Source organism: Ursus maritimus, unplaced genomic scaffold, assembly GCF_017311325.1.
Source record: "Ursus maritimus isolate PB19 unplaced genomic scaffold, ASM1731132v1 scaffold_25, whole genome shotgun sequence".
NCBI classification, from domain to species: domain Eukaryota; kingdom Metazoa; phylum Chordata; class Mammalia; order Carnivora; family Ursidae; genus Ursus; species Ursus maritimus.
Window position 1 is genome coordinate 1,656,316 of NW_024425008.1, and position 26,073 is coordinate 1,682,388.

Consider the following 26,073-nt stretch of genomic DNA (forward strand, 5'->3'; position numbering starts at 1 on the left):
CTCCGAGTAGTGTGTCCCCTTTCCGTGGCAGCTCCGGTGCCCAGAAGCCAGGCTATGGGGGCCTCAATCCTAGGTCTACCCTTTCCGCTCCACTTTCTATAAGAAGGGACAGTAGTCAGGAGGCAGTCACCCTGCTGTGCCCATCCAGTCCCATCCCATGAACTCCTCCCTTGCCATCTTGTCTACTTGGCTTCCTTGCAGGCCTGGGATGGGCTGGTGGGGAGGGAGAGGGAGGAGCTCAGGGGGGCACAGCTCCACCCTGAGCATCTAGGGTCATTTGGGCCTGCGGGGTGGAGCCTGGCACTTCGCTCAGCCCCATCCTGCAGTGTAGGGGAGGTGTGGATGCTGGGTTGGGGAAGGGGGTTGGAGGGTGGGCAAGAGCCCAGAAAAAAAATGCCTCCCCATCCTGCCTCTTGCCCCCCATCCAGTTTCCTGTGATCAGGGTCTCTGCCACCCGCCTGTCCCCTCCAGCACCTACACAATCTCCTATATCTCTCCCCTCAGCTTCCCTTCCTCCTAGCCTTGGGCAGGCCGAACAGTAATTCTCTCCCTGGCCCTCCAGGCCTAGCCCTTCAGTTCCTCTCAGAAAGCTCTGGGGCCCTTCTGGAGCCCCCTCCTCCATGCAGCCTCCTCTCCAGGACCCTCAGGTGCCCCAGCCAGTTGGCCTCCCATGGTGGGTCCCCACCATAGGGGCCCTGGGCAGAAGTGGGGGTAGGGGATGTTCAGGGTGGGGGCTCCTTGGTCTCTGTTTCCCAGTCACTCCACAGCTGCCACTGTCCCTGACTGATCTCTCACTGGGGGGTGCTGGGCCAGGGCTTGGGGAGTGGAGGTGGACCATGTGAGCTAGCCAGTGGCAGGACTTGTCCTCCAGTTCCGCAGTTCTGTGGACAGACTCTGCTGCCACCTGCTGGCCAGGGCCACCTCGGTCCTCCCACTCCCCCACCCTGGTCTGGGGCACCTCAGCTCCACATGCATTTTGGGCCAGGAGGCCCTAACCACCCCCAATGTTACCCTGCAACTGGAAAAAGAAGCCAGGGATGGCCTTTGTGCACACTGCATCCTGGGCTGGGGGCAGTCTTACTCATCCTGGGCTTTCATGTCCCACATCCTGGGGCCCAGGACCAGCAGGTTGGGTGGACAGCAGTGGAGTAGAAGCTACAGGAGGTATGTCTTGTCATCTGCCTCAGAGGCCAGGCTGGATCTGAGGGGCCCACCCAGGTGATGTCCAGGCTGGGGAGGGCTTTCAGGAGCCTTTGCCAGGGGGAGGGGCACAGTAGGGGGCAGGGCCCCTGGGGCAGGGATAGGGTCTCTGAACCCATTCTTTAGGCCTGGGGCTGGCACTTGGCCCCCTCCTTGGCTGACCGGCCTGGGGTACACATCAGGTAGGGCTCACCTTTTCTTAGCTTCAGTGTCTTCCTCTGGTCAGTGGGGACTGGGCCGGGACAGAGAGTACACTGCAGACTGTAGAGTCTGGTGATTTGGGAGAAAGGGCTGTGAGGAGCACAGGAAGTACGTCCCTCTGGAAAGGCCTTATGCCCACACTCTTCGTGGGCGAAGGCCCTCCTGCCTGCACAGGCTCCATCAGCAGTACTTGGGCTGAGCCGGGGGGAACAGGCTCAGGGATGAGTGACTGTTTCCACTCCACCCTGAGGTGGGTACAGGCACCTGGGGGCCTGTCAGGCCCTTCACTTCCTGAGAGAGTGTTCTGCGCTGTCTGGACTGTGAGAATAAGGCGCACGTCCTTAACTACCAGTAGTTACATAAAATAATGAGCCGAAACCTCCAATCACCCTGTGTGGGCCTCTCAGCTGGATACCCAGGAAGGCCCAGGTGGGCAGGGCCTGGGTCAGGACTTCCTTCAGGCAGTAAAACCTGACCTCCTCCGGAGCCCAAAAGGCCCCAACCCTACCCTCCTCGCCTGTGCTGCCATATCCAATACCTGGGCCCTCTCAGGAAGCTGGGCAAACAGGCGTGCTCGCCATAGGCCCAGAACTACACCTGCCACTTGTTTTTCTACCTGTAATTTTCTCTTTGCTCACTTTTATTCTCAGTTATAGCTCTACTGAATGCACTTTTCCATCTGGAAAAGTAGGGACCAGAGTCCCTACAACCTCCCCCTCTCCTCTGGATTCCCGAGACCCTTTAACAGGGTGAGTTTAATTTTCGTTGACATCACAGTCAAACATGGGAAGTCTAAGAAACACCCTATCACACCACAATATGGAGGGAACACACTTTTATTTGTTCCCCATCTTGGATGGATTCCACCAGTCAGCAGCACTAAGAGCATCTATCCCTGCACCCCAGCCAGGGCCCCGCTAGGACATGCCCCCATCGCAAGGCTTCTCAACTGCACCCACTCACACCAGGCAGGTGAGTCTTGCCCAGAGGAGGGGGCTTCCCTGGGCACTGCATCCCAGCCTCCAACCTCTAGATGCCAGCACTGTTACCCACCCCACCCTGTGACAATGGAAAATATCTGCAGACATGGCCAAATGTCCCCCGAGGGCCAAAATCTCCTTTTGCCTCTTTGAATAGGAATTACTTTTTTTAAAGTAAGCTCTGCATCCAACATGGGGCTCGAACTCACAACCGCAAGACCAAGAGTCACATGCTGTACCGACTGAGCCAGCCATGTGCCCCCCATGCTCCAACTGCCTCTTTGAGAACCACTGTCTTACAAAAATAATTAAGAGGTACGATTACTCAGAATGGGGAGAACTGGTCAGGACTGCCAGCAATAAAGGGCTGGTTAAAAATCTCAATGAGGCACCACGCGGGCATCACAACAGTGTGAAGAGCTCAGCGAGACGGAGGCACGCTTAAAAAAGTTGAAGTGTAAAAGCAGGTTATAAAACAGCTTGTACTCTGGATCCTGGATCATGTATGGAAAAATCCTGAACAGTAGTTCACTGTGGGTGGTGGGATAACAGGTGATTTCCTTCTTTATACTTCGTTTTCCAGATTTTCTACAGCGAACATGTATTACTTACATAAGTTGAAACACATTTTTTTTAGTGGTGTTTAAAAAGATGCTCTCATGTGTCACAGTTCGTGGGAGACCGCTAAGGCAGGACTTCACTGCCACCGCCTTCCATGTGCTCTGCACAAACCGACCCCCGCCCCTGGAGGTGCAAACAGACTCAGAGGCGAGGGAGGACTGGCTCCAGGTCACGGTTTGAGACCACCCGTTCCAAGTCCTGGGCTCTTTTTGCTGCTCTTTGCTCAGAACATTCAGACCTCCAGCGTGCAGCTCCTGCTGCTCTGAGCACTGGCGGCATAGGCAGCAGCTGCCTGGAAGGTGCCTCATTCTGCACTTCTATTTGGAGCTGCCTGGTGCCCACACCAAAGCCTCCTGAAGCACCCTGGAGGCTGCACCCTGCACTCACACAGATGCGGAGCTAATACCCTTTTCCACAGGTAACAAAGAGGAGCCCGGTCTGACTGGCAAGAGTCATCTTTCTGGCTGTGAGGTTTCCATGGAGCAGGGGGCAGCATGTCAGTTTGGAGAGCTACAAATTTTACATGTGAATTGGACAACACAAATCTTGGTTCCCGTCTGGCTACAGACTTTCTGTAGGGATCTGCGCACAGTGTCTGGACTCCTTCCTCCTTTCTCCCCAAACCTGTCTTTGTAGAACTCGTTCTGCCTTACTGAAGTCTTAGAAGCAAAGATGACATTCTTGGTTTTAGAAGCAGGACTTTCACATCCTTCTCAGAGTGGGGGGCTTGTCAAAATTTAAGGCTCAACTTAAATAATTAACTTTAAGACCCAGAAAAGCTAAGAAGTACTCCTAGCTCCTCCCATGTCTGATGAATCTGTGTGGAGACAGCTGCCTGTCTCCTAGCAGCCATTCTCCCCTTCTGCTTCCATTACAAAACCCTGGTTTTGAGCCTGGCATGCAGCTGCAGCGCTAGAGAAGCACATTTCTGAGATGACCCTGAGGCAGCTGTCACCGTGGAGAAAAAAACGCTCCAACAGTCATCTTGGGTTCGGAGGCACAGGCCAGCTAAGGGCAGCAAATGGAACACCCGCAGGTGCGCAGCGCACACACCTGGCGTGCACACGTGCGATGACCAGCACCACTTCTGCTGAGGCGATGGGGCCTGGGGCCGGGGTGCTGCTCTGCCGTTCATGGAACCGACTACAAGGCTTGCTGGTCTGGCAGGGCTTCAAGGTGAATCTGTCCAAGAATTTAGTTAGAACTAAATCCAGTAGCTCCAGAAACACAGCCTGGCTCTGCCTGGCCGCCCATGCCAATGTGCACTCAGAATGGCAACACGTGAGACCAGAGACACACAGCAGCGGCACCAATACCTCCAGGCCCGCTTTCATTTGCCACTTTTGGTCTGACCTGGAGCTCCCTTCTGCATGCCTGTTTCCTGCTTTCCACATCTGGTCCAGCCTACCAGAAGCCCAAGGTCTACCTATGCCCAAATTTCAGGGAAGACCTCCCCGCCTGCCCTACCTCTCCTTTTGGGAAGACCTCAGTCCTCACAGGTCATTGTCCTTGGGCTTTATCCTTTAGTCACTCCACCGTCATACAACTGCTTCACTATGAATCTTCTCTCTCAGAACACTGACTATGGGGTCAGGCTTTGGGTCTTCCCCCATCCATCCCACCCCATCCCAAGTGGGCTGCTCCCATTACTGGTAAAGGTGGCCTGTGTTAACACATTCCCCGGGGTTACTCCAGAAATATACAACTTAGGAACAAAAGATAACGTCCATTAAATTTTCACTAACGTGAAAAGTCTAGTTTTGTCAATATTTTTGACCCATCAACTGCCCAACACATTCAGAAGCACTTCAAACACGTTAGACTTTCAAGAAGAAATAATAAAGGTGGCCCATATTTAACCACACTTGAAACCGCTGACTTTGTGCTGGGCAGGCCCCACCTGCACAGCAGCCGTGAAAATCACAGCAACAGCGCTTATCTTAGAGAGGAACTGCTCTGGGCAGAAGGAGGCCAGGGGTCCTGCCTCCTCTTCCTACTCTTCCCTGAGACCAGAAAGGAGGGCCAAGGTGCTTATTGCTTTCCTCTATCCTCCTAGCCTGAAGAACAGAGGAGAACAGAACTTGGCCTTTCTGGCCCAGTTCCAGTGTTTTGGTCCAACTTACAAATGATGTGATACTATGAAATGCAACCCAACAACATGTGCCCTGTGCATTTAGTGATATTGGGGCAAAAAGACCTTTTTGCAGCACCTTTCTAGGTAGCAGAGCCCTACCACTACAGACAGGCCGGGCTGCCATTTGATGAGCCACAAGGTAAGCCCAACAGGATTCTCCAGAGTTCAGAGAAGGTGGGGAGAGGGCCAAGCGGACCCAGAGCACTGGGGCCGAGAGGGTGGAAACTGCAAAGATTGGAGGCAGGAGGTGATGAATGATCTGGGTGCTGCAGAACGAGCAGATGGCCAGAAGATACAAGCAGAGAAGGGACCAGCGTGAGCAGTGCCCCGGGGTGCACAGAGCAGCTCCTGGTGTCACAATGGGAAATGGCTCTCAGCGGCACCATCTACCAAAGGATTTTGGGTGCCATATTAATGAACATAACTGCATATGCTCCTACTTCCCAGCTTATTTCCATGCAAAACATGTCTGATTTGAGAATGTATTCACACCTACCCACGCCTACTGGCAGCTCCCTTTTGAGTGAGGGAAAGGCAAGTCAGCACAGACCTCACTCCGGAAGGAGCTGGCATGCCGGGTGCTCCACACTGGCCAGGATGCTTCCTCTCTGGTCCCTGGGACCTGGCTTCCTAGTGCAGCAGGGTCTATTTTTGTCTGGTGACAGAACTCTACCCAAAGCCTGCCACGTCCCTTCCTAAGAAAGTACCGGACCGAAGTCCTCTTAAGAGAACAGAGGTGCATTGTCTGAGACATATTTTATTCGGATGGTGACAAGACAGAGCCTGTCCGGCAGGGCACTGGTCCTGTCACTGCCCCCACACATGCCCTGCGTCTGAAGTAGGATGAGCCTTCCACGCCTGCCTTTGCACATACCACCGCTTCCCCTTCCACTGAGCAGATCAGGGGTGCTTCAGGTTGCCCCTGTAACCTCTACCCCCTCCCCACTCAGACTGGATTTCCAGACCGTGTCTGTGCGCCTCTCCCTGTGAGAGCAAGCTTTTAGTGGACTTAGGTTTTACCTAAGTTCTTTTTGGATCCCCAGAGCTCAGCACAGGGCCCTCCAGGGTACCTGTCCCACTCTAACCCCCCAAAAATGCATGTCAATGAACCAACATATGAACAAACCACCACGAAAAATCTTCATGTCTTGTCCTGAAATACCTGAAAAGAACTGGGGCAGTTTAACTTGGGGAAGCAACACTCGGGAAGGAAACTCCATTTTTGTCTTCAAATATTTGAGCCCTGACTAGTGAAAGCTCCCAGGAGTAGGAGGCCACCAGGGCTGGGCCAGAAGCTGCCTGGGCATCAGGAAAATCCAGGACCAGACAGGACCCCCCGCCAGCCCCCCGAGGTGTGCGTGCATGCATGTGCACACCCTGGCACTGAGGGTGCCCAGCAGAAGCTAGACAAGCTCCTGATGAGCAACCGCTTGAGGGATGTGTTCTAGAGTTCTGGCTTAAAATAACACATAGAGGTGGGTTCAGTGGGTGGGAGGTAGAGAGCAGGAAACTTCAGAAGGCACGGGCTGGGGGAAGGGCTGCAGGATGATCAGCTGTCCCTGCTCTCAGTGACGCTCCCCAGGAAGGCACCTATTTGTCAACCCACTTGGTGAGGAGATATCTCACTATGGCCACAAACCACTGCAATGAGTATCTAGGGAGCTGGAAAAAGACGCAAGAACCTCAGAATTTGTAACCAATCAGCCCCACCAAAGAAACAGCAAGATAAATCAACAAAGCCATCAAACCAAACCCAACAGCAGCCAAAGTGCCTCCTGTAGCCCCAGTCTCCCCAGACTTCCCGGAGAGACCTGGGTCATCTTAGCAAGCTGCGCTCTAGTCTCGCCCCAAGATGACCCCCAAGGAGCAGCGTCCCTTTCTCAGGCAGGAGGCACGCAAGCTCTGCGAGCCAGGACTCCTGCTCAGCAGGTCTCACCTCCAGCTTGGTGCCTGTGACCAAGCGCCAGGAGCTGAGGGCTACTGTTAATACCCCAAAGACTCTGACCTCCAGCTTACACACTGCTGCCAAGCCTCACGTGGCTGTTGTCTTAATGCACTGAAAGCTAAGCACCACACTGCGCGACTCTGTGGTGTGGGACACAGATTAAGGCTCTAAGCCAAGAGCTTTAACCCCCAGTTTCACATCAGATGGCAAATGTCCTATGATTCAGGACCTAATCCTGGACGCCCAGAGCACCGGCCTGAGGACCATGCGGCATGGTCTTGCTCCTGACTCGACTGAATGATACACTATGGGCATCAGCTATTCGGACAGCTCAATGAAGAGAAAAGCACATTCCTAGTCCATCTCTGAGCCTGTCTCTAAAACAGAAAGGGCTCAGCGCAGACGGCTGCTGGAGACCAAGGAGGATGGGCCACAAATCAAAATATAGCTTCCCATGGCTGCACCTGCCCATCCTTGGGCCTTAGGCTTTGGGGAACCTCAGTAAGTTCTGACTGAAGCCACTGAAACTGCCTTGTGCTTCCCAGGTACTTCTTGCCCATACTACTAGTACTACTATTAGTACTTACTCCTCCTCCTCCTCCTCCTTCATCATCATCACCGTCATCATTATTTTAAGTGAATACTTATCTTGTACTAAGTACCTGGCACTATTCTAGGTACCTGGGATATAGGAAAAAACAAACCACCCTACCCCGTGGAGCTTGCATTCTAATAAGGGCAGGGAGGGTAGATACAAAGACAAAATACATTTGATCATGCTGCTGACTCTTAGCACGACACAAAGCAGCAGACAGTGGGAGGGCAGAGCTGGGCAAGCAGGCCGGGAGAGCCGCTGTTATTATTCTATTCTATTCTATTCTATTCTATTCTATTCTATTCTATTCTTGTAGGATCAACACGCAACATGGGGCTTGAACTCACGACCCTGAGATCAAGAGTCGCAGTGGGATTTTACATGTGACGGCAGGGGCACATGGGCAGCTCAGCTGGTTGAGCGTCCAACTCTTCATTTCGGCTCAGGTCATGATCTCAGGGTCTTGAGATCAAGCCCAGGGTCAGGCTCTGAGCTCAGCACAGACTCTGCTGGAGATTCTCTCTCTCTCTGCCCCTCTCCTCTCTCCTGCTCTCTAAAATAAATCTTTAAAAGTGATGGCAACGGTAGACCAGTTGGAGGAGAGGTGCCCAGCAGTCTGAAGGGAGGGTGGGGTAGGGTGGGGTGGGGTGGGGGTGGAGGGCCCCATCTGCCTCCCCTGCCTATGTTCTTCCTTCCACCAGACTCACACTCTTCCCTGTCCCCTGGGGACATAAGCCAAAACTTGGGGCCAGGAACATAACAGCACAGGTTGGTTTCCTAACACCAGGCTCAGAGACCAGAACTCTATATTTTAGAAGCTGGGGAAATTTTATTTATTTATTTTTAAGTATTTCTTTTTAAATTTTCATTTATTATTATTTTTAAAGATTATTTATTTGACAGAGAGAGAGAAAGAGAGAGAGATATTACAAGCAGGGGGGTAGGGTCAGAGGCAGAAGCAGACTCCCCGTTGAGCAGGGAGCCCAATGTGGGGCTCAATCCCAGGACCCTGAGATCATGACCTGAGCCGAAGGCAGACACTTAACCGACTGAGCCACCCAGGCGCCCCTGGGGGAGTTTTCTTAACAAGTCTCTGCTGGGAGGGCAGGGAGCACGGTGTTCAAGGACCTCAGTGTCCTGGCTAAGCTGGGTGGGGAGGAAGGGCACAGTGTTAGCTTGAATTCTTGTTTAAAAGGGCCTGTACCTGTAAGGGCTGCATGTTCACTAGCATCTGCTAGGCACCCCACTCTGCACCTGCCACCTGGTGGACTTTGCCAATAACCCAGAGTCAGATATTATTACTACCACACTTTATAGAGGCAACCTGAGGTCATGAACCCAGAGCCTGGAAACCAGGCTGCCTTGATCAAGGGCCTACACCTCAACTGCTAAGCCACGCTGCTTAATTCAGGTTTAAACTGGGCTCTGACGTCTGAGTGAAGTGAATCCTAAGAGGTCCTGCTCTGGCAAAACACATCCTACACCAGCCTTCCCATCCATCTAGACCCTGCTGTAGTAATCCGTGGGCAGACCTCAGCACCTCTGCCACAGCCCGAAGCTCACCTCCTGGAAGAGTACTTTGTTACTGTGAGTTCACACAGCCTTCCTTGCATTGTCCACTCTGCTATCCTGGTAAGCTGGCGTCCTCCTTGAGAGTCTCAGACCCCCCACCCCCTTTCCATTCTTCACGTACCCAAACCTCTCCATCTAGTCCCTCTGATGGCTTCTCCTTACCATGTGACCTCCCTTCCCCCGGGGGGAGGAGCCAGGCCCAGATGCCCTGCTTGAGCTCTGACCTCTGAGGCGTACAATGCTGGTTTGACACTGATCATGCCCAGTTGCCCCCCCTGGGGTGCCATCACACCAATGGCGAGCAGGGCCTCTAAGGAAGCATCACCCCCCGCCTGGGTTATGGTCTCTCAAAGTGGTAGACTGAAGACCCATTTACAAAGCTGTGAAACTCTGTCCTCTTTATTGACTGGAGAGGACGCCTAGGTTCTACTCTTGGGGACAGTCACACCTAGACTCCCCCGAGCACTGTCAGGACACCTGCAAGGCACATCCTTCACTCACCATCGCTCCCTTCAAGAGCAACCATTCCCCCAATGTAAAGTGGGCTGCTGAGCTCTTTAAAGGGTCTCATGGCAAATCAGCAAAAACAAACCCAAACCCTAAACATAACAAAAACACTCTGCAAAAAGCCAAGTTTTGAGCAGGCAGACACACCTCCCTGCACCCGTGTCCTCTGCTCTGTGGACACTGAGGTCACCATGCACCACTCAGAAAGCAGGAGCTGCCAGGAAACGGTATTCCAGAGATGGTTTTCACAGCAACAGTAACATGTTCATAAAGCACACACAGTAAGATCTTTCTTTTAAGTATCATCCTTCTCTAGGCTTTGGGAGAAACACACACTGTGAAAACGATCACGGTTGTGCTTCTCACATGCAGTCATATTCCTTCCCAGCTTTCCGCCTGGGTCTTCACTCTCAGAAATGAAAGGACGGCCCAATAGCCAGGCACGTCGTTAAAAAATGCTGTCTTGATTCCTCTGATATGCCTCATCAGGATGCGAGTCAGCATACCTGGAATACTAACCCTACTTTCAGGAGTAGGAGAACACTCTTGTCAGGTAAATAGAAACAGTAGCACCTCCCCCACCACATACCTTACCTCACCTCTGAGGGACTCCAGAGGAGTGGATGAGGGGAAAAATGTGGCCTTGTCATTGCGTCTGAAGTGATTTTCAAGTACTCTAGAATATTCCTTTTCAAAATTCACTGTATGCAGAATAAAAACATCGTACTACAAAAATGTACTATTCTAAAGGAAGGGCATGGGCCCCATTGTAATGGATTTGATTTCACATTTTAGCTGCAGTAAAGGTAACACTACCTATGTTGCCAATGAAACCAAACTGATGTCAATCCGTGACACAGGCTTTTAAATGAGACGGACCCAGATGACTTCTGTGAATGAGTACCCAGCTCTCACTGGATCAGTAGTGCATTAAAGCGCCCACACGCTTCTGACAAACCAACAACTGACAACACGAGCATCTGAGTCTGCGCACAGAGTGGTCGTCTCATCACAGCACGTGAGGAATGAACTTCTCTCACAGCAGCCTAACTTCCAGTATTCAGTGTGTCCTTGAGAACAAAAATACGGCACACTATTAGAACGTGTCTGAAGCGTGAAGGTCAGAAGGAGCCCCACTGCAGCCACATCCTGCATGGCAGAGCTCCGCTTCCCCTCTGCAAACTTCCACAGGGTAGCAGCTTGGAGGAACCCGTCGTGCACACTGAGTTACGAGAGAAGCACTTGTGCAAAGGAACTGGGTCTAGAGAAGGAACTAAAATGCCTCAGGTGAAAAAAGGAAGGAGCTGGGACCTATTTTGTTTTGTTTAATAATGAAGGTTTGAAAGCCCCAAGTCAGGTCTACCGCCACCCCTGCAGGCGGGGCCCCTCCCACCTCACTGCTCCTCCCAGGCCGCACCCCTTTTCTGGGAGCTTGTGTCCCATATCCACATAGGATCCACCCTCCAGCTAAGGAGTTGAAGAGCTGAGGGCTCCCGGGGTCCCTCCTGGGTCTCCACATGGTATTTGAAGGCACCCCCAACACAGTGCATTCAGAACCACTCTCCTGCTCCCCGGTCCCTCTCCAGCAAGCTGCCCCATTCCAATGGACAGCAAACTCGTCCTTTCTGCTGTTCAGGCCAAAACTTGTACAGCCTTGGCCTTTTGCTCGCTCATCCACCGCCAACCCAAGAGCAAATGCAGTTGACTCGTATTTCAGGACATATCCAGAACTGTCATGGTCTCACTGGACCAGCAGCACCTCTTGCCTGATCACTGCCGACAGCCTCTGGACAGCTTTCCTGGCTTCTCTTTGCTCCCCGAGAGGACAAGCCACCGCCCCCATCCCCCGATTTAACATGGCACCGACCAAACATCAGGTCCCTCGGAATGCCTGACCCCGCTCTGCATTTTTTTCCTTGGCATTGACCACTCCGTTCCTACAACTTACTTATTGTTTACTGACTGCCGTCCTATTAGAACATAAGCTCCTTTTGGAGGGATCTGTGTTTTGTTCACTGATGTGTCCCAGACACCTAAAGCAGTGTTCTGCCTGTCCCTGATATCCCGTAGTATCTGAGTGACTGTCCAGACCTTCATACTTTCAACATCGACAACAAACCTAGAATCCAAAATAGTACACCAATCAATGTGGCAATTTCCCCATGAGATTGAAGTGTCACCCTAAGTGATGAATTCATTACTCCCTCTATATAACCAGGTAGGTGGTGGAAAAAAGCTGTAGAACTGATTCATGTTCTGAATAAAAAAAAAAAAACAAAAAACAAAAACCAAAAAAAACACCACAGAAAAACAAGAGAGGAAAATTACATACTTTATGGAGAACAAACCCAGAACCGTCAAGACCTGGCGTCTCTCCACACGGGCTCCTGGAGGCTCCTGATTTCCTTCCTCCTCAGGTCGCCAGGAGGGCCGACTTCTCCCTCTATAGCCTTTGGAGAAAAAAGATGCTAGTAATCACAAAATGCTGGGCTCCAAGCTAAGGGCAGACTGGCCCCAGGCCTTCATACACTTTCCATTTGCTTTTGCTCAGCTTGGTGGCGGAGGCAAAAACATACCTTTAGTCACTGCCTTGATCTGAGTCTTAAATACAGTATTAGGAGACAATGCAAGGTTTTACTGAGAAAAAGTGAATTTTTAATTATCTTGTGAATCTACTTAGAAAAACACAGGCAATGTTCACAACTATAAATTTAAACCTTTTGCACTAAAAAAACACAAAACAACAAACACAAAACCACAGGCATGAACTGTAAACCTGTATTAATTATCAACTAATCTTAAGGTTAATTCTTAGTAGTAATTCAATATTTTCCTCCTTGGCAATTTTAATGTTTTAGCACCAAATGATCTCCCACAGAGGTACTCGTAACAACTCTGGCTGCCAGTGTAAGGAGATGCTTCCGGATGCACTACTTCACACGCACAGTCCACGCTCACACCACACAGACAGGAGGCCCGTGGCGATGATGTCTCACGCTGACTTTCAGGGCAATGGAAATAAGACAGAGGGCACGCGTGTCACACATCTTTAATGTAGTGCATTCGTAGAAAAAAGGCCAGCTTCCGCTCCCAGGCGTGCTCTCGTCCTTATATTTTAATATCATGATTTAGAAGATGCAGACGTTATTACCTAAATATTATTCTATACATTTCCATCAGTGTTCAGGAAAACACTTTAAATCGCTACTTAATTTACACCGTAATTACTGGGTTACAGCTTTAGCTCATTGGCAATTTTGGAAGCAATATTTTTGAAAGCTATGGATGTCCCTGATATCCGCTTAAACCGGACCCCGTTCAGAGACAGTCTTGGCAGCTTGCACACCTCCATCTCCCACTGCACGAGGTTCTCTGCGTGCCCATCTCCGTGGACACAGAAGAGTAAGAAGCGCTCTCTCTGCTCGTAGTCGCAGTTATTGGCGTCCAGCACTTTGCGGATTTCCCGCATCATGTCACTGGGATCCATGGAACTCGTGGTTTTCATGCTCCAGGTAAAGCGCAGGGAGCGAGGTTTGGCTTCTTTGTTTTCATCCTTTTGCTCGGCAGATACGTTGCGACTGAAATGCACAGTGGCAGGTTTATTTTTAATTGCACAGAAAAATCTACCTTTTCTAGTCCAGCTAGCTCATAATCAACCTCTTCACTCTAACAGGGTAACTCGCATCCACACTTCTCTTGCACAGGCTCCCATGTGCTGAACTGTTCCTTTACTGAGAAGCATTCCTCCATTACTCACCCCCCCCACCCACTTCCAAACCATAACCCACACAGGCAAAGGTCTACCTGGCTGAAAAATCTTCACCAGCCATCTATTCTCAATGACATTAAGAAAATAATGGTTAAACAGTATCCTTGGAGATCAGGTGAAGTAGAGAGCTGAGCACTTCTCCAGGAAGAGCCCAGCTTTCCCCTCCAGGCTGACTGCAGGTGGCAAGGAGCCGGTGGGGCCCGCCAAAGGCCCAGCTCAGGGAGGCAGGGTCAGCAGGCCAACTTCTGGCTCTGACCAGCACGGCTGCCCCTGTACCACCACTTCTCCTGTGAGATCGGTTCCTCATAAGCTTTACCACAGCAGTTACTCAGGATAACCAGTGCCTCCACATGGTTCAAAATCACCTTCCCTGCAGGTGGCCCCTGATGCTGTGTCTACAGCTGGGTGGGGCGTGGGCCCTTCTCTCCAATCCCTCCATCCACCTTGATCTTCTTCCTGCCATTTTGTTAAACTGCTAATTTAACGTTTAAAAATAATTCTTAGATGACATTATTTTACTACTGAAGCAGAAAAATGAAATGTTAAGGCTTATTTGTTGCTGAGCACTCAACAACCAGTTTGACTGCAAGCTGTATCGATTCACAGAGTGGAAGGGGTGGACCCAACGTCTACAAGGTGATGTCACAGTGGGGCCCTGGGCACAGTTCTCTTGGCAAGTCCACGACTAGGAATCTACCATATCTTGCTGTTCATGTCATTTAATCATCGTTGCCACAAACCGTTATTTACACTCTCGTGTGTACATCGGAATGCTTCAGTTAGGACGGTGAATGCCTGACACTCTGGTGTATTAAAAACACCCAGTATATGCATGTTAAAAACACTTCATCCTATGGCAAACTCATCAGAGCTGAGGGTGGGCCATAGGTTTACTATGCAGATAGCTGGCAACCTACTGGTAGAATATTCAATTTAGTTCACATCCACTCAAATTGATCAGAAGCTTCCTATGTACAAAATGTTGTGTAAGGCACTAAATAGATTACAAAAACGAGCAAAAGCTCTCAAGCTAATTTGGGTTTGGGGGAGGGAAGACCGCAACGTAAGGCCACGGCAGTAGTTCAGGAAAGGTATGAACAGTCCACTAGAGGATGGCAGGAAAGACAGGTGGGGCCCTCTGAAGGGAGGAGTGCAGGGAAAGGAGGAAATGGCTTCCAGCAGGGGGTGGCATCTGAAAAGAGCTACCAAGAACCATGAGATTCCAATACAACTGGGAGGAGGAGAGTGCGTGTGCTGAGCAGAGGGAATATCATAAGCAAAGGCAAGGACGTATGGAAAGCACAGAATGTGTTGAGGGTATAATCAAGTGTACAGATGGACTGGAACTGGGGGTACAGCATCACCCCAACAGGCACTGAGTACTTGCGGTAGGCAAACTCAGGACAGCTGGAGCCTGCTCAAGGCCGGCATGGGCAGGCGTGGGGTGGGAGTGACGCCTCAATTGGGGTACAGGTGGAGTCCGGGGAGGCTGGGCCTGTTGAGGCCACCCAGGGCAGGTCAGGCAATGGGGCCACTGCAACTTTTCATTCAGAAAAGTCACATGATCAGAGCTGTGCTTTAGAAAGACCAGCAGGAGAGCAAATGGGTTAACGGGGACCTGAGACAGCATGCTGGTAATTGGTATCGAAAGGGTGTAAGTGGACAAGATCTGCAACTATGGAGGCCTATCTGGTGAACTCCTCCAACTCCCAAACCTGTGTAATGAAATACAAAATGATCTACAAAATGTAAAAGCAAATTGCTTGACTACGTAATCATTCTCAAAGAACCATCTAATTTTAAATATGAAAATTCTACTCAATATTCTGCTTTCACTCTTTGAGACCAGAATCAAGTAGGAGTTATGGACATGTCAATAGTGCTCCTACTGACTCCCAGAGCTCATCTCAGGCTGTCAGCGCCCAGGCAGGAGGGCCGCGTATTTTAACACCCAAACACCAGTGGAAAGCCCAAGTCAGGCTGGGATCCAGAAGGCTTCCACCAGCCGGTGGCCATGGCGCTCTGGCGCCCTCAAGTGGCTACTGGGAGGCGGCAGCAGCGACACACTTCTGCTTCACGAACCCACAGAACACTGACCTCACCAAGCAATCCTACACTGGGAGCAGGGATATGATGCAGGATATTCAGAAAAGAGCATTGTTTCTGCCACACACATGAGATAAATACCTATAAAATATTTTAAGTAAAAATCATTTCCCTCACCTTGAGCCCTCATATCTCCCGTTCCTCTCATATTCAGTTGGAAGCCTCAACGAACAGAATGCAGAAGCACAGAGAAGTGGGAAAGAGAAAAGAAATCTTACAGACTAGTACACGACCACCCACATACAAACACAGATGTTATAAAATGAGCAAATCCAAAGCACTCTGGGTCACCAGCTGTGCTTGTTAAACTTGTCCTGTCACGGGGGTGACTCAGCCCATGGCCATTTTTCTCCATGCGTGCTTGCAGGCAGGGTAGGAGGCTGGCCGCACACCTGCTTCATACACACAGCAGGTATTCCTGCCCGGCTCTGAAATTGGAGATATTCTGACTTTTTAACCCCTCCCCCAATACGTAATGGGTTTTAACTAAAAGGAAATTAATTCTATCAGTTAAATCCTACCTCCAACTACAAAATCTCCCATGCAAGGAAAAATTTGGCAACTGGGAAGATTAAAAAACAGTCATGGAGTGGAATTTCCCATAGGAGGAAAGCACTCCTCCTACAGTTTTAACAAAGAGCTCACTTCACACAGCCTTTCAGTGACCCACTGACCTCATCAACACACAGACCTCCACAGCCTGGCCTTCTGGACACAGGTGGCTGGCCCAAATGGCAGATTTTCTGCCTCATTCTGTGTGCATTCCAAGACAGTGAGCAATGTTTTTGTTCTCCTGACTCATCATCATCAAAAAGTAATCATCTGGTAGGAATATATAATATTTTTCAGTAAAAGTAATGAGACCTACTTCCTTCAGTGGTTGGTGGAAAGCAGCTTTTAGACAGACTACTACTTACTCTTCCAACTCTCTGAAAATATTAAAGCATTTCTGCTATAAGCTGCCCACATCTTTATTTCTGAAAACCTCAAACCAAATGAAGCTGTAGGTTTGAATTTTGTGCTTGTTTCCCATGTAAAAATATTAGCTAATTTCCCGGTTATTTTAAAGCCTTTTGCTAATTCAATCTTCACGAAATAAAAGATGGCAACAGTCACCACTTACCTTCTGCGGGCTTGAGGCCAATCAGTAATTGTATATTAATATTACTGAACATCTCATTCTTCAAACAGAAGCATGCTAAGTGTTATTAGTATGAAGACAGAATTATTTGGATGCTAAATAATTCTACCAAAGAAAGAAAATGCACAGAGCATGCACAGGCCTATTGTTACATGGGTGCCACAGTCCCTTTACAAATGCCTGACAGAGTTAATCTATTTCTTTCCAAGGTTTCCTTACAAAGAAATAAGTATTTAGTTCTCAGCAGAAAGTTTAGTTTTTAAGAAAACAAAACAAAACAAAAACAAGGCTAGAAAGCCAAACCTGATGTTAATTGCAGGAGCCATTTTGGGGTAAGGATCGAAAAAAATAATGTGTATATATAAATCCTACCTTTTGATAAACCTGAATGACATGTTTCTAAAAGAAATTAAGCCAAAAAAAAAAATTAACAAAAATGACTTGCACAAATTAAATAGAAAATCTAGTCAATTATAGAAAGAAAAACGACAAATAAAACAGGGCTCCTCTTCTGTCCAATGAACAACGAAACAGCGACATTTGTTGAAAAAGTAAAATTACAGGTAATTGAGTATGTGATCTTTTAATTTTCTAGAAATATTAAAAATCTTACTTGTAAGAAAAAGTCAATGGTAAATATTGACGTTAGCTGTAATTAAATTTATTTAAAGGTTTCTCAGATGGATATACTTTAAGATGACAAAATCCAACATTCTGTGTTCTTCTTTAAGTGACGGAAGTCATCTGCAGTACCCTAGAGTAAGAGGGTAACACCTCTCGATCCTCTTCAGGATGTCTTATGAACAAAAACCTCACCTTCTTACAGAACATTAAAAATTTCATTTTAAAGTGTTCAACCATTAAGAGAACCCTTACTTGTCTCAGGAAGATGATTTAAGCATTCACAGAATGTCTACTACAGTGTAAGACCTAAATCACTTTTTAAGAAAAAACTAAGTGGGGTTTAAAATGAAGCAGACTTTTCAGAATTTTAGATGGTAAAATGAACGGATATTAAATGATAAGATAACAATGGAGGTTTCAATTTACGTTTTATGGAATAAACTGGAAGAGCTGTATTTAGAAGGGACTTTGCTTGTTAAAATGAAGGAGATGCTCAGGCTGTTCTGAACGGAATCTGACCAAGGAAATTCCAAACTATGAGTCGGGCTTGTACGATCTTGTGGGCAGCATTCCTGGGCAAGTGCAGGCTGGGCTTGCCAAACTATTTCTGAAACTTCCCAGTTCTGTGACAGAACACAGAATTCAGTCTGAGTGAATGAAGTAATGAATGCCTTGGACTTGTTCTTGTAACACAGATAATTTGGGATTGCTTCAGATACAACCAATCAAAAATTATCTAACTACTGTAGAGAACAGCTAACCACTTCATAATCAGATCAGAAGTGGGGTACACAGCAGGGTTATACGCAGTAGAGAAGACCATGCACATGACAATATTTTGTAAATAATTAAGCACTACATAAACATAAGGCAGGATTATGCAAAAGATTATTTTAGTTGAAAACTGATTAAAAGACCTTTCAAATGTATCTTCATTTCCCAATTTTCTACCTGAGAAAAGTCAAGTACCATAGGACTGCTTTTCTTCACTTTTCCTGCCACATGAATCCCTGAGTTATAAGGAGGAGGAGCAGCAGGACTGAGGCTGCGCCCGGGGCCCTGTGGACCAATCTGAGGCACACAGAGGCATGTACATAGTGTCTACAGGGTAGAAGCGACTCTGAGCACCCTAGGCAGGCCAGGCTTGGCCCCAGTAGGGGACAGCCTCCCTCCTTCTGACTACAGGCGGCCTCAGAGCACACAGCTCTCCGAAGCCACATGTATCCAGGGTAGAGTCAGAGCCAAGAGCGGAGTGCAGGCCTTCCGGTGCCAGCTTTCTTCCCACCCAACCTTAGCAGATCTCCTAGGCACCACCTACATAAGAACACCTGAGCCTCTTTCAGGGACCAGGACTCTGATTCTCACAATTATTGTTAGGGCGGGATAAGTAGCCTACGCTGATCTAACACTTAGTTTATCAGCGTACCTCTAAAGTACAGTAACCAGGGGAGGCTAGACCTCAGTTTGCAAACTTTAACAAACAGAAGACTATATTTCTGCAAATTTTTAGGGGTGGAAATTGCCGGGAAATGTAAAATAAGATGACCCCCAAGATTTTTTAAAAAATTAAACCAAGAAAACTCAGTCACCAATTTTAATTCAAAGACATGAAATAAACTACATTAGGAAATGAAGGGCAAGGACTGCAGCCCACAGTGTCCCTGACAGCCCTGCAGGGCAGCACACGCAGTGGATTGAAGGGCCTCTCCTGGAGGCACAGACCTGACTCAGCAACTTCTGGCTCCAGAATCTTGAACGTGTGCCTTAAACTCTCTGAACCTCATCTCTCAGGTTGTCCTACAAAATTGGGATAGCCTCTACTACACAGTCAGACTAGACATTAGATGAGTGTGCGAGAACGTGTGTGTATACACGTGCATCTTTATAAACGTAAAACAAGTATATCTCTATAAATCTACAGACATCTATTCATCTTAGCACATGATAAACACTCAATAAATGGTAGCTGATGTTACCTGTAACAATGATAGCATTAAGATAACCAAAAAAAGAGCACAAAGGCAACAAATAAATTCAAGGATATTCTTGATATGTAAGGTTTTATTTAAAGAGCCCATTAGAGACCGAAGTGTAAAGACAGACAGGTGTCTATCCTGCAACTACAGCTTTGGCAGACCTGACCAGTGTGCATCCCCGCTGCACTCAGGGCTCTCCCCGGGTATAACACCAGGCGGTATTAAGCAAGGGCAGGGAGCTAACAGCCAGCTGGACGATACCTGGTTCCGTCCCCTACCACCCAAGTTTCAGAGGCAGATTCCATTTCAGTTTAGTCCACAAGGAAGGAACTAGGGGACAGGGAGGCCTGGGACAGGCCATAGGATGACCCTAAAACAAAGGAAGGAATTATTCTGGGGGTCACCAGACTCTTCTTGGATTGAGCTCCCTGCTTCTCTTACTGATCCCGAGTGGGTACCCCAAATCTCGCAAAGCCCTTTAGACTCTTCTGCCCAGTTTACAACAGAGGGTCCAGCAAAGGGGTGGATTAAGAGGCTGGATTGTAACTTCTGACTGCCCTCTGACCTCCAGCCAATGATAATAGATAGCAGAAGTCCTCCCTAATCTGGTAGTCAGTGTCCTGACAATAAGCAATTACCTGGAGAAAGACAGTTGAATGTGACTTGGCTAAGTTCAGGTGATTGATCTAAAAGAACATAACATTACTGGAGGAATTAAGGAGACTGAAAACTGGTATTTGGCTTATAGGTTAAATACCAAAGATAGCAGGAAACACAGCAGCCGGCTAGCGAGCCACAGGAAGTGTGGAGAAACAGAGTACGGATGTGCCAGCCATTTCAGACTCTGCTGTTCTGAGTAAAATACAGATGATGAACAAGAGGGTCTGCAACATGGCAAAGCTGCAGGATGCCCTGGACATACTAATCCATAGTGAGGCTCAATTTTTTTTTTTTTTTAAGATTTTAATTATTTGTTTTGAGAGAGAGCGAGTAAGCGAGAGAAAGCCCAAGATGGGGAAGGGGCAAAAGCAGAGAAAGGAGCAGACCCGATGCCGGACTCCATCCCAGGACCCTGGGATCGTGACCTGAGCTGAAGGTAGACGCTTAACAGACTGAGCCACCCAGGTGACCCATGAGGCTCAATTTTTAAGAAAGTCTTCTGGGAGTCCTGAGCACACAGGGTGCTCAGGTGTCCTGAGTGTGGTCCTAGCCAACGGTGCCTCTGCCTGTGTGCTTACGGTGCACAGGGGTACTTTTTCTTCCTCCTCTTATAGCAGTCAATGATTCTAAGCCTTTGCAGGCTCCAGATTAGGTTATGGAAATAAAGTTCAAAGTACCTCAAGGGAAAATGTGTTTTTACACAACCATATACTAGCTTCTTGCTGAGAAGAAATCAGGAATTTTATCTGCCAAACTACACCGTTTAAGCAAGTTACCTTGTTCTTACTATAACTTACTCAGACCAACAGAGAACAATTTTAAGATTTAGGCCTTAAGAAACTTAGTGTTCTTCAATGACAATGACAGGAGATGAGAGAAAAAATGTCTCTCTCCTCCATGTCCAGGGTTGGTCACACTGCATGCTGTCTTTTGCGGCAACAGCTTCTGGAGTGCCAGCCTACACTGGAGGTGGGGTTTTGCTAAATTGCAGTAAACATGCATGTGGACAGAAGTGTGATCAAAAGAACAGCAATTAAAGAAAACAACAGCCTCCCAAGTGCTAGAGGATTTCTGGTTCTCTGAAGAATCTGAGCTCTGTAATTCCTATTCTAAAAGGTTTTAAAGTATAAAGTTCTATATATAAACCAGAAAAACATGATCTAAAGACAAAGAGAAGAGCGCCTGGGTGGCTCAGTCAGGTGAGCGTCTGCCTTTGGCTCAGGTCATGATCCCAGGGTCCTGGGATCGAGTCCCGCATCGGGCTCCCTGCTCAGCGGGGAGTCTGCTTCTCCCTCTATTCCTGCCTGTTGCTCGTGATCTCTCTCTCTCACAAAAAGAAGAAAAAAAAGAAAGAAAGAAAGAAAGAAAGAAAGAAAGAAAGAAAGAAAGAAAGAAAGAAAGAAAGAAAGAAAGAAAAAGACAAAGTGAAAAGTATCTGGGCAGTTGCTTCACACAACAGAGAAGACACTGCTCTTTTTGCTCTTGTATTTGTTCCAAACAACGAGCACCACCTGGCACTTACCTCCTTGTGAGTTTTGAAGTTAATTTACTAAAAAGATTAGTGGAGCCTCGGCTTCGAGTCTGTGACAACGGTGTGGCTTCGTGGGACAGGCTGGGTGAGGCGGGTGGGCCGTTATACGTGGCGGTCCGCCGCTCCCGGGGCTGGCCGTGGAAAGTGCTGCGACTGGCCGTGCCCCGCGGGAAGCGGAGTCGGTCTGGGGTGGCTGCACTGCTGACACTGTGTGTTGAAGCCACTGGAGTCCTCGGATCAGGAATAGTGCTAGAAGATCAGAACAGAACAGTCTCACATCTTTGTTCACAAAAGCCCAGCTTTGTGGCAAACATGGCACACAAAAATCTACAATCCCAATATACCTCTTACATATGGTGGAGAAAATCAGTTACTATAAATCTCTAGACCTAAGGGGGTATTTTATAGGGCTCAGGACCAAAAGGCAAGCTAATTAGGAGGATATCAAATAAACAGTATATAATGAAACACAGCCTCATGAGGTTTAAGGGAATAGGACGTACATATTTTCAAGGACAAGATTAATGCAGGGAAATTCTAGGACAAAGGAATGGCTAACTCAAGCTTTTTCCCTTTGCTTCCTTCTCAAAGTTGCTTACATGCAGAGAACCTTGCCAATATAAAAGAAATATAGGCTATGCGGGTGAAACTGAAGAACAGGCAACTAAAAAGTTTTAGAAGCACATGAACACAAATGGTATGTTTACTATCAGATTCCACATGCTAAGAGCACCATGGATAGGAGGGGGACTTCTTACACCCTTTGTAGTAGGCAAAAGCATGAAGACACACAGACGACCAAGGACACCATGACACAGGATGCGCTTAACTAAAACCACACACAGGAGGGGTACTTTGTGCACAAGAGTAACGACCCGTGGACTATAAAATCCACAGCACAGCACGGAGCAGCGGCGGGCACACAGGAGTCTCACGAGGAGTGTGCAGTGTCTTACACAGCCTTGCCGTTATCTCCTTCACTGTCTACTGGCGGTACCATCATCGAGGGGTGCCCAGAGGCTGACATGGACATCGACTTCTGATGTCTCAGCCGACAGGTGGAAGATGTGGCACAAACTGAGGCAGGGCTAGCTGCGTAAGCGAACAGTTCTGTCAGGCTGGGAGGGGGTTTGGGTTCAGGCAGAGGCAGAAACAACAATATGATGGTGCAGTGACAAAAAGAGCGACCTGCTATTTAAAGCACACACCTTCCTCCCCAAACCATCTCATTTTTGCCTTAGAACAAAAATCTCTTAACCTTGTTTTAGGGATTCCGCAGCAATTACTAACCTGTAGCTGCTTTTTTTCCAAACAGTAAAAGATTTATCAGCTTTAAAGAAGAAAAATGACATCTTACTTGTTTGAATATCTATGTGAGGGGGCAATGTCTTCTAAGCTGTGTACAAAATAAAGCCTTTCCCAAGAGAGATGTCTCTGTTCAAACTGAAGTGGTCGAGTGAATCTGTAACATGGGCACACCGTGCTTTCGACCTGTTCCCCAAGCACACAGACATAGTTTAAATGGACTAGTAAAATGACAGGTATACTAACTAGGTGCTCTTTATCCAAGTGTCCTATGCTGTTTAAAGATAGATGAGAATCTTCCTACACAAAGGACATTCACTTCTTTATAAAGAAGTCAAAATTCCTAAGGGGTCAACAGAGCCCCTTTTTTCAAGGTAGGAAAACTAATAAGAGTAATTTAACTGGTCGTAGACAAAGAAAAAGAGTGACAGACGTGGCTGGACTCTTGCAGCTTCACCTGACACAGAGAGTGACAAGAGCTTCACCACGGCAACACAGCTCCTTAATTCCAGCTCAGTCATCCTGTCCTTGGAGTTCCAAAGAAGAGGTTTCTCTCCTTGAAGGTGAGCCAGAGATTCAGAAATCTGATCCTGCACGTCAGTCTGCACACCCTCCCCACCTCTACCCAGGGTCTCCCCACAGAGGTCTTCCCTCCTCTCCCACGCAGGCCTATACCTTAGCACCTGTCTTCACTGGTCTCCTGGCCTTCACTGGTCACTCATCTGCTTACAGCCTTTCAAAAACACACTGCGTCTTCAGGACCAAGTTCAAATCCCTCACCCTGGCATCCCAGTCGCACGCTCAGGCACCCACAGCCCAGCGCTGGCTGTATCTCCAGGCTCTAACCTTCTGATGTTACCTCTGGGAACTTAACTTTTGGGAGCTCCTGTGATGTGCAATCCCTTGGTCATGTATCAGGTCAAATAACTTTCACAGGAACTATTCTCTGTGCCTGAAGAAGCAGGCATCTTCTATTTTCATCCAAATCTAACCCAGAGGTCACCCTCTCCATGAAGTTTTCCCTGATGCCCTCTCCCATCAGCAGCTTATCATCCCCAATGTACTGCATTCACCTGCTACTCCACATCATACTGAATCACAGTGACCCTTCCCTGCTTGAGTGTCCCGAAAGCATGGTGATCAATAAATGCTCCCCTAACTGAAAAGGTAAGTTAACGAGTCACTGGAATTCTGACAGTCCTGATTGGTGGTGGGGGGTGGGGAAGATGTGTCTATAATTGCTCAAGAAGATCTGTTTGTTCCACATTCTTGTTTGAGAATTCTGTCCTCTGACTTGGAAGAATGGCTCTAATATAGTAACAGAAAAATTGGAAACAAATGCCTTATGAAGATAAAAATAGATTCAGTTTTGTGTTTTTGCCATTCGGCACCCACTCTTTTTCCTGGGGCAACAACACTTGAATTCTGCTATGAGGGAAACAAGTTCCTAGGCTCTGGATGTCACTGACTCTACCCCAGACTTTCCCTGCCACTCTGGCCAGTGACAGACTTAGAGACGGGCACATGGCCAGAACCACACCAGCATGGACTCAGGGACAGCCCCAGGGCTTCTGTCTGAGGAGAGCTGAGTGTGGGAAGATGCCAAGTCTAATGCTGCTGAGCCCAACCAGGGAACCACTACAGAGGCAGCGGAATTAGGAGATGGACCCTGACTCTTTCCCTGTACTTTTTTTAGTTACAGGAACTCAAAGATACACTTAAAAAAAAAAAAAAAAAGATTTATTTATTTATTTGAGAGTGCGTGCGCAAGTGCATGTGCAGGGGTCAGAGGGAGAAGGAGAGAGAGAATCCTAGTAGATTCCCCACTGAGAGTGGAGCCCGATGTGGGGCTCAATCTCATAACCCCAAGATCACAACCTGATCTGAAATCAAGAGTCGGTTGGCACTCAACTGACTGAGCCACCCAGGTGCCCCAAAGATGCCCTTTTTCATTTAAGTTTGTTTGGACTGGGTTCCTGTCACCTGCAACACAGAGTCCTAACTGATTCAACTCTTTTTAAGACTGGTCAAGTACAGTAGTGAGAAGTGGGGGGAAAACAGCAGAATAAGGAGTAATTCAACTATCTGAGCAATGCTTGCTTGTTTCTCATACATACAGACATACACATATATATACATACAACTTAATTTTTTAACAAGTTACAGATAAATATGACTGTCTTTTGTGCTCTACTATCTGTTCAGGGCAGGTCAAGGGTCAACCCACTTGATGCCTCTGCCTAGCTACTGACATTCTCTTCTCAAATTAGGAGCTAGGATCAATGGGTGCATTAAAAGCAAGGGAAGAAAGGAAGAGAGGGGTTGTCTGGCTTCTTCCCTGGAGAATATGAATGATCCCAAAGACTCTTAAGAAGGAAAGGGTTTTAGTCAGCTTACAGAGCAAGAAGATGCCTGATCTATTTTTCCCGAGGCATACTACTCAACGGCTGGACGGTGTAGGCAAGATCTACAAGGAACATAAGCATGGCAAGACCGGACAGACACTTTGCAGCAAAAAAAGTGACCCTCCTTAAAGTTATAAACCTTTCTATTTGTTTTTTTAAAGATTTTATTTATTTATTCGACAGAGATAGAGACAGTCAGCGAGAGAGGGAACACAAGCAGGGGGAGTGGGAGAGGAAGCAGCAGGCTCATAGCGGAGGAGCCTGATGTGGGGCTCGATCCCATAACGCCGGCATCACGCCCTGAGCCGAAGGCAGACGCTTAACCGCTGTGCCACCCAGGCGCCCCTATAAACCTTTCTAAAAAGGGAAGTGTAAATTGATGTTTTCATTGTAAATTTTTAAATTTTTGACACACTAATCCTAAAGGCAATTAAATGAATTATTTTAGAAATTTAATCCCTGTCACATCATGAGTTTCACAAAACAAGGTTTTTTTTTTTTTTTACTTCTACACTAGGCTTAGAGCCTTGATTTAGGAAACCGTAAACTCACTAAATGTCTGTTGAATTTCAGCTTTGTACAAAGTCACAAAAATTCTATTTACAACAGACAACCCCAATATCACACTGAGCTGTATATTCTAAAAGGTCATAAAGTTGGTCGCTGTGAAAACTGGACAAAATTTTACCACCAGAGAAGTGCTAAAAATGATGGTTATATTTAATAGATTAGCCCACAATCATCTACATAAGCAAAATAGTAGCTGCATTACATTTTTAGTATTTCTAGGTCCAAGAGAAA

At 47.9% G+C, this 26,073-nt stretch overlaps 1 protein-coding gene across 5 annotated transcripts in view; it reads right to left on the reverse strand.

Moving 5' to 3' along the window:
• Positions 1 to 12,392: 12,392 nt before the first annotated feature.
• Positions 12,393 to 26,073, reverse strand: part of MARK3 (microtubule affinity regulating kinase 3) — a 111,469-nt gene continuing 97,788 nt past the window's right edge. For 2 of the 5 annotated variants that reach the window (XM_040641373.1, XM_008706111.2), the window contains exons 15-18: positions 21,554 to 21,811; positions 17,144 to 17,170; positions 15,748 to 15,792; positions 12,393 to 13,333 (exon numbers count right to left, since the gene is read on the reverse strand). In XM_040641373.1, coding sequence (XP_040497307.1) covers positions 12,988 to 13,333; positions 15,748 to 15,792; positions 17,144 to 17,170; positions 21,554 to 21,811 — 676 coding nt within the window. In that variant the 3' untranslated portion in view covers positions 12,393 to 12,987. The remainder of the gene's footprint in view (positions 13,334 to 15,747; positions 15,793 to 17,143; positions 17,171 to 21,553; positions 21,812 to 26,073) is intronic. The other 3 variants (XM_040641375.1, XM_040641374.1, XM_040641372.1) reach the window with 2 other exon arrangements.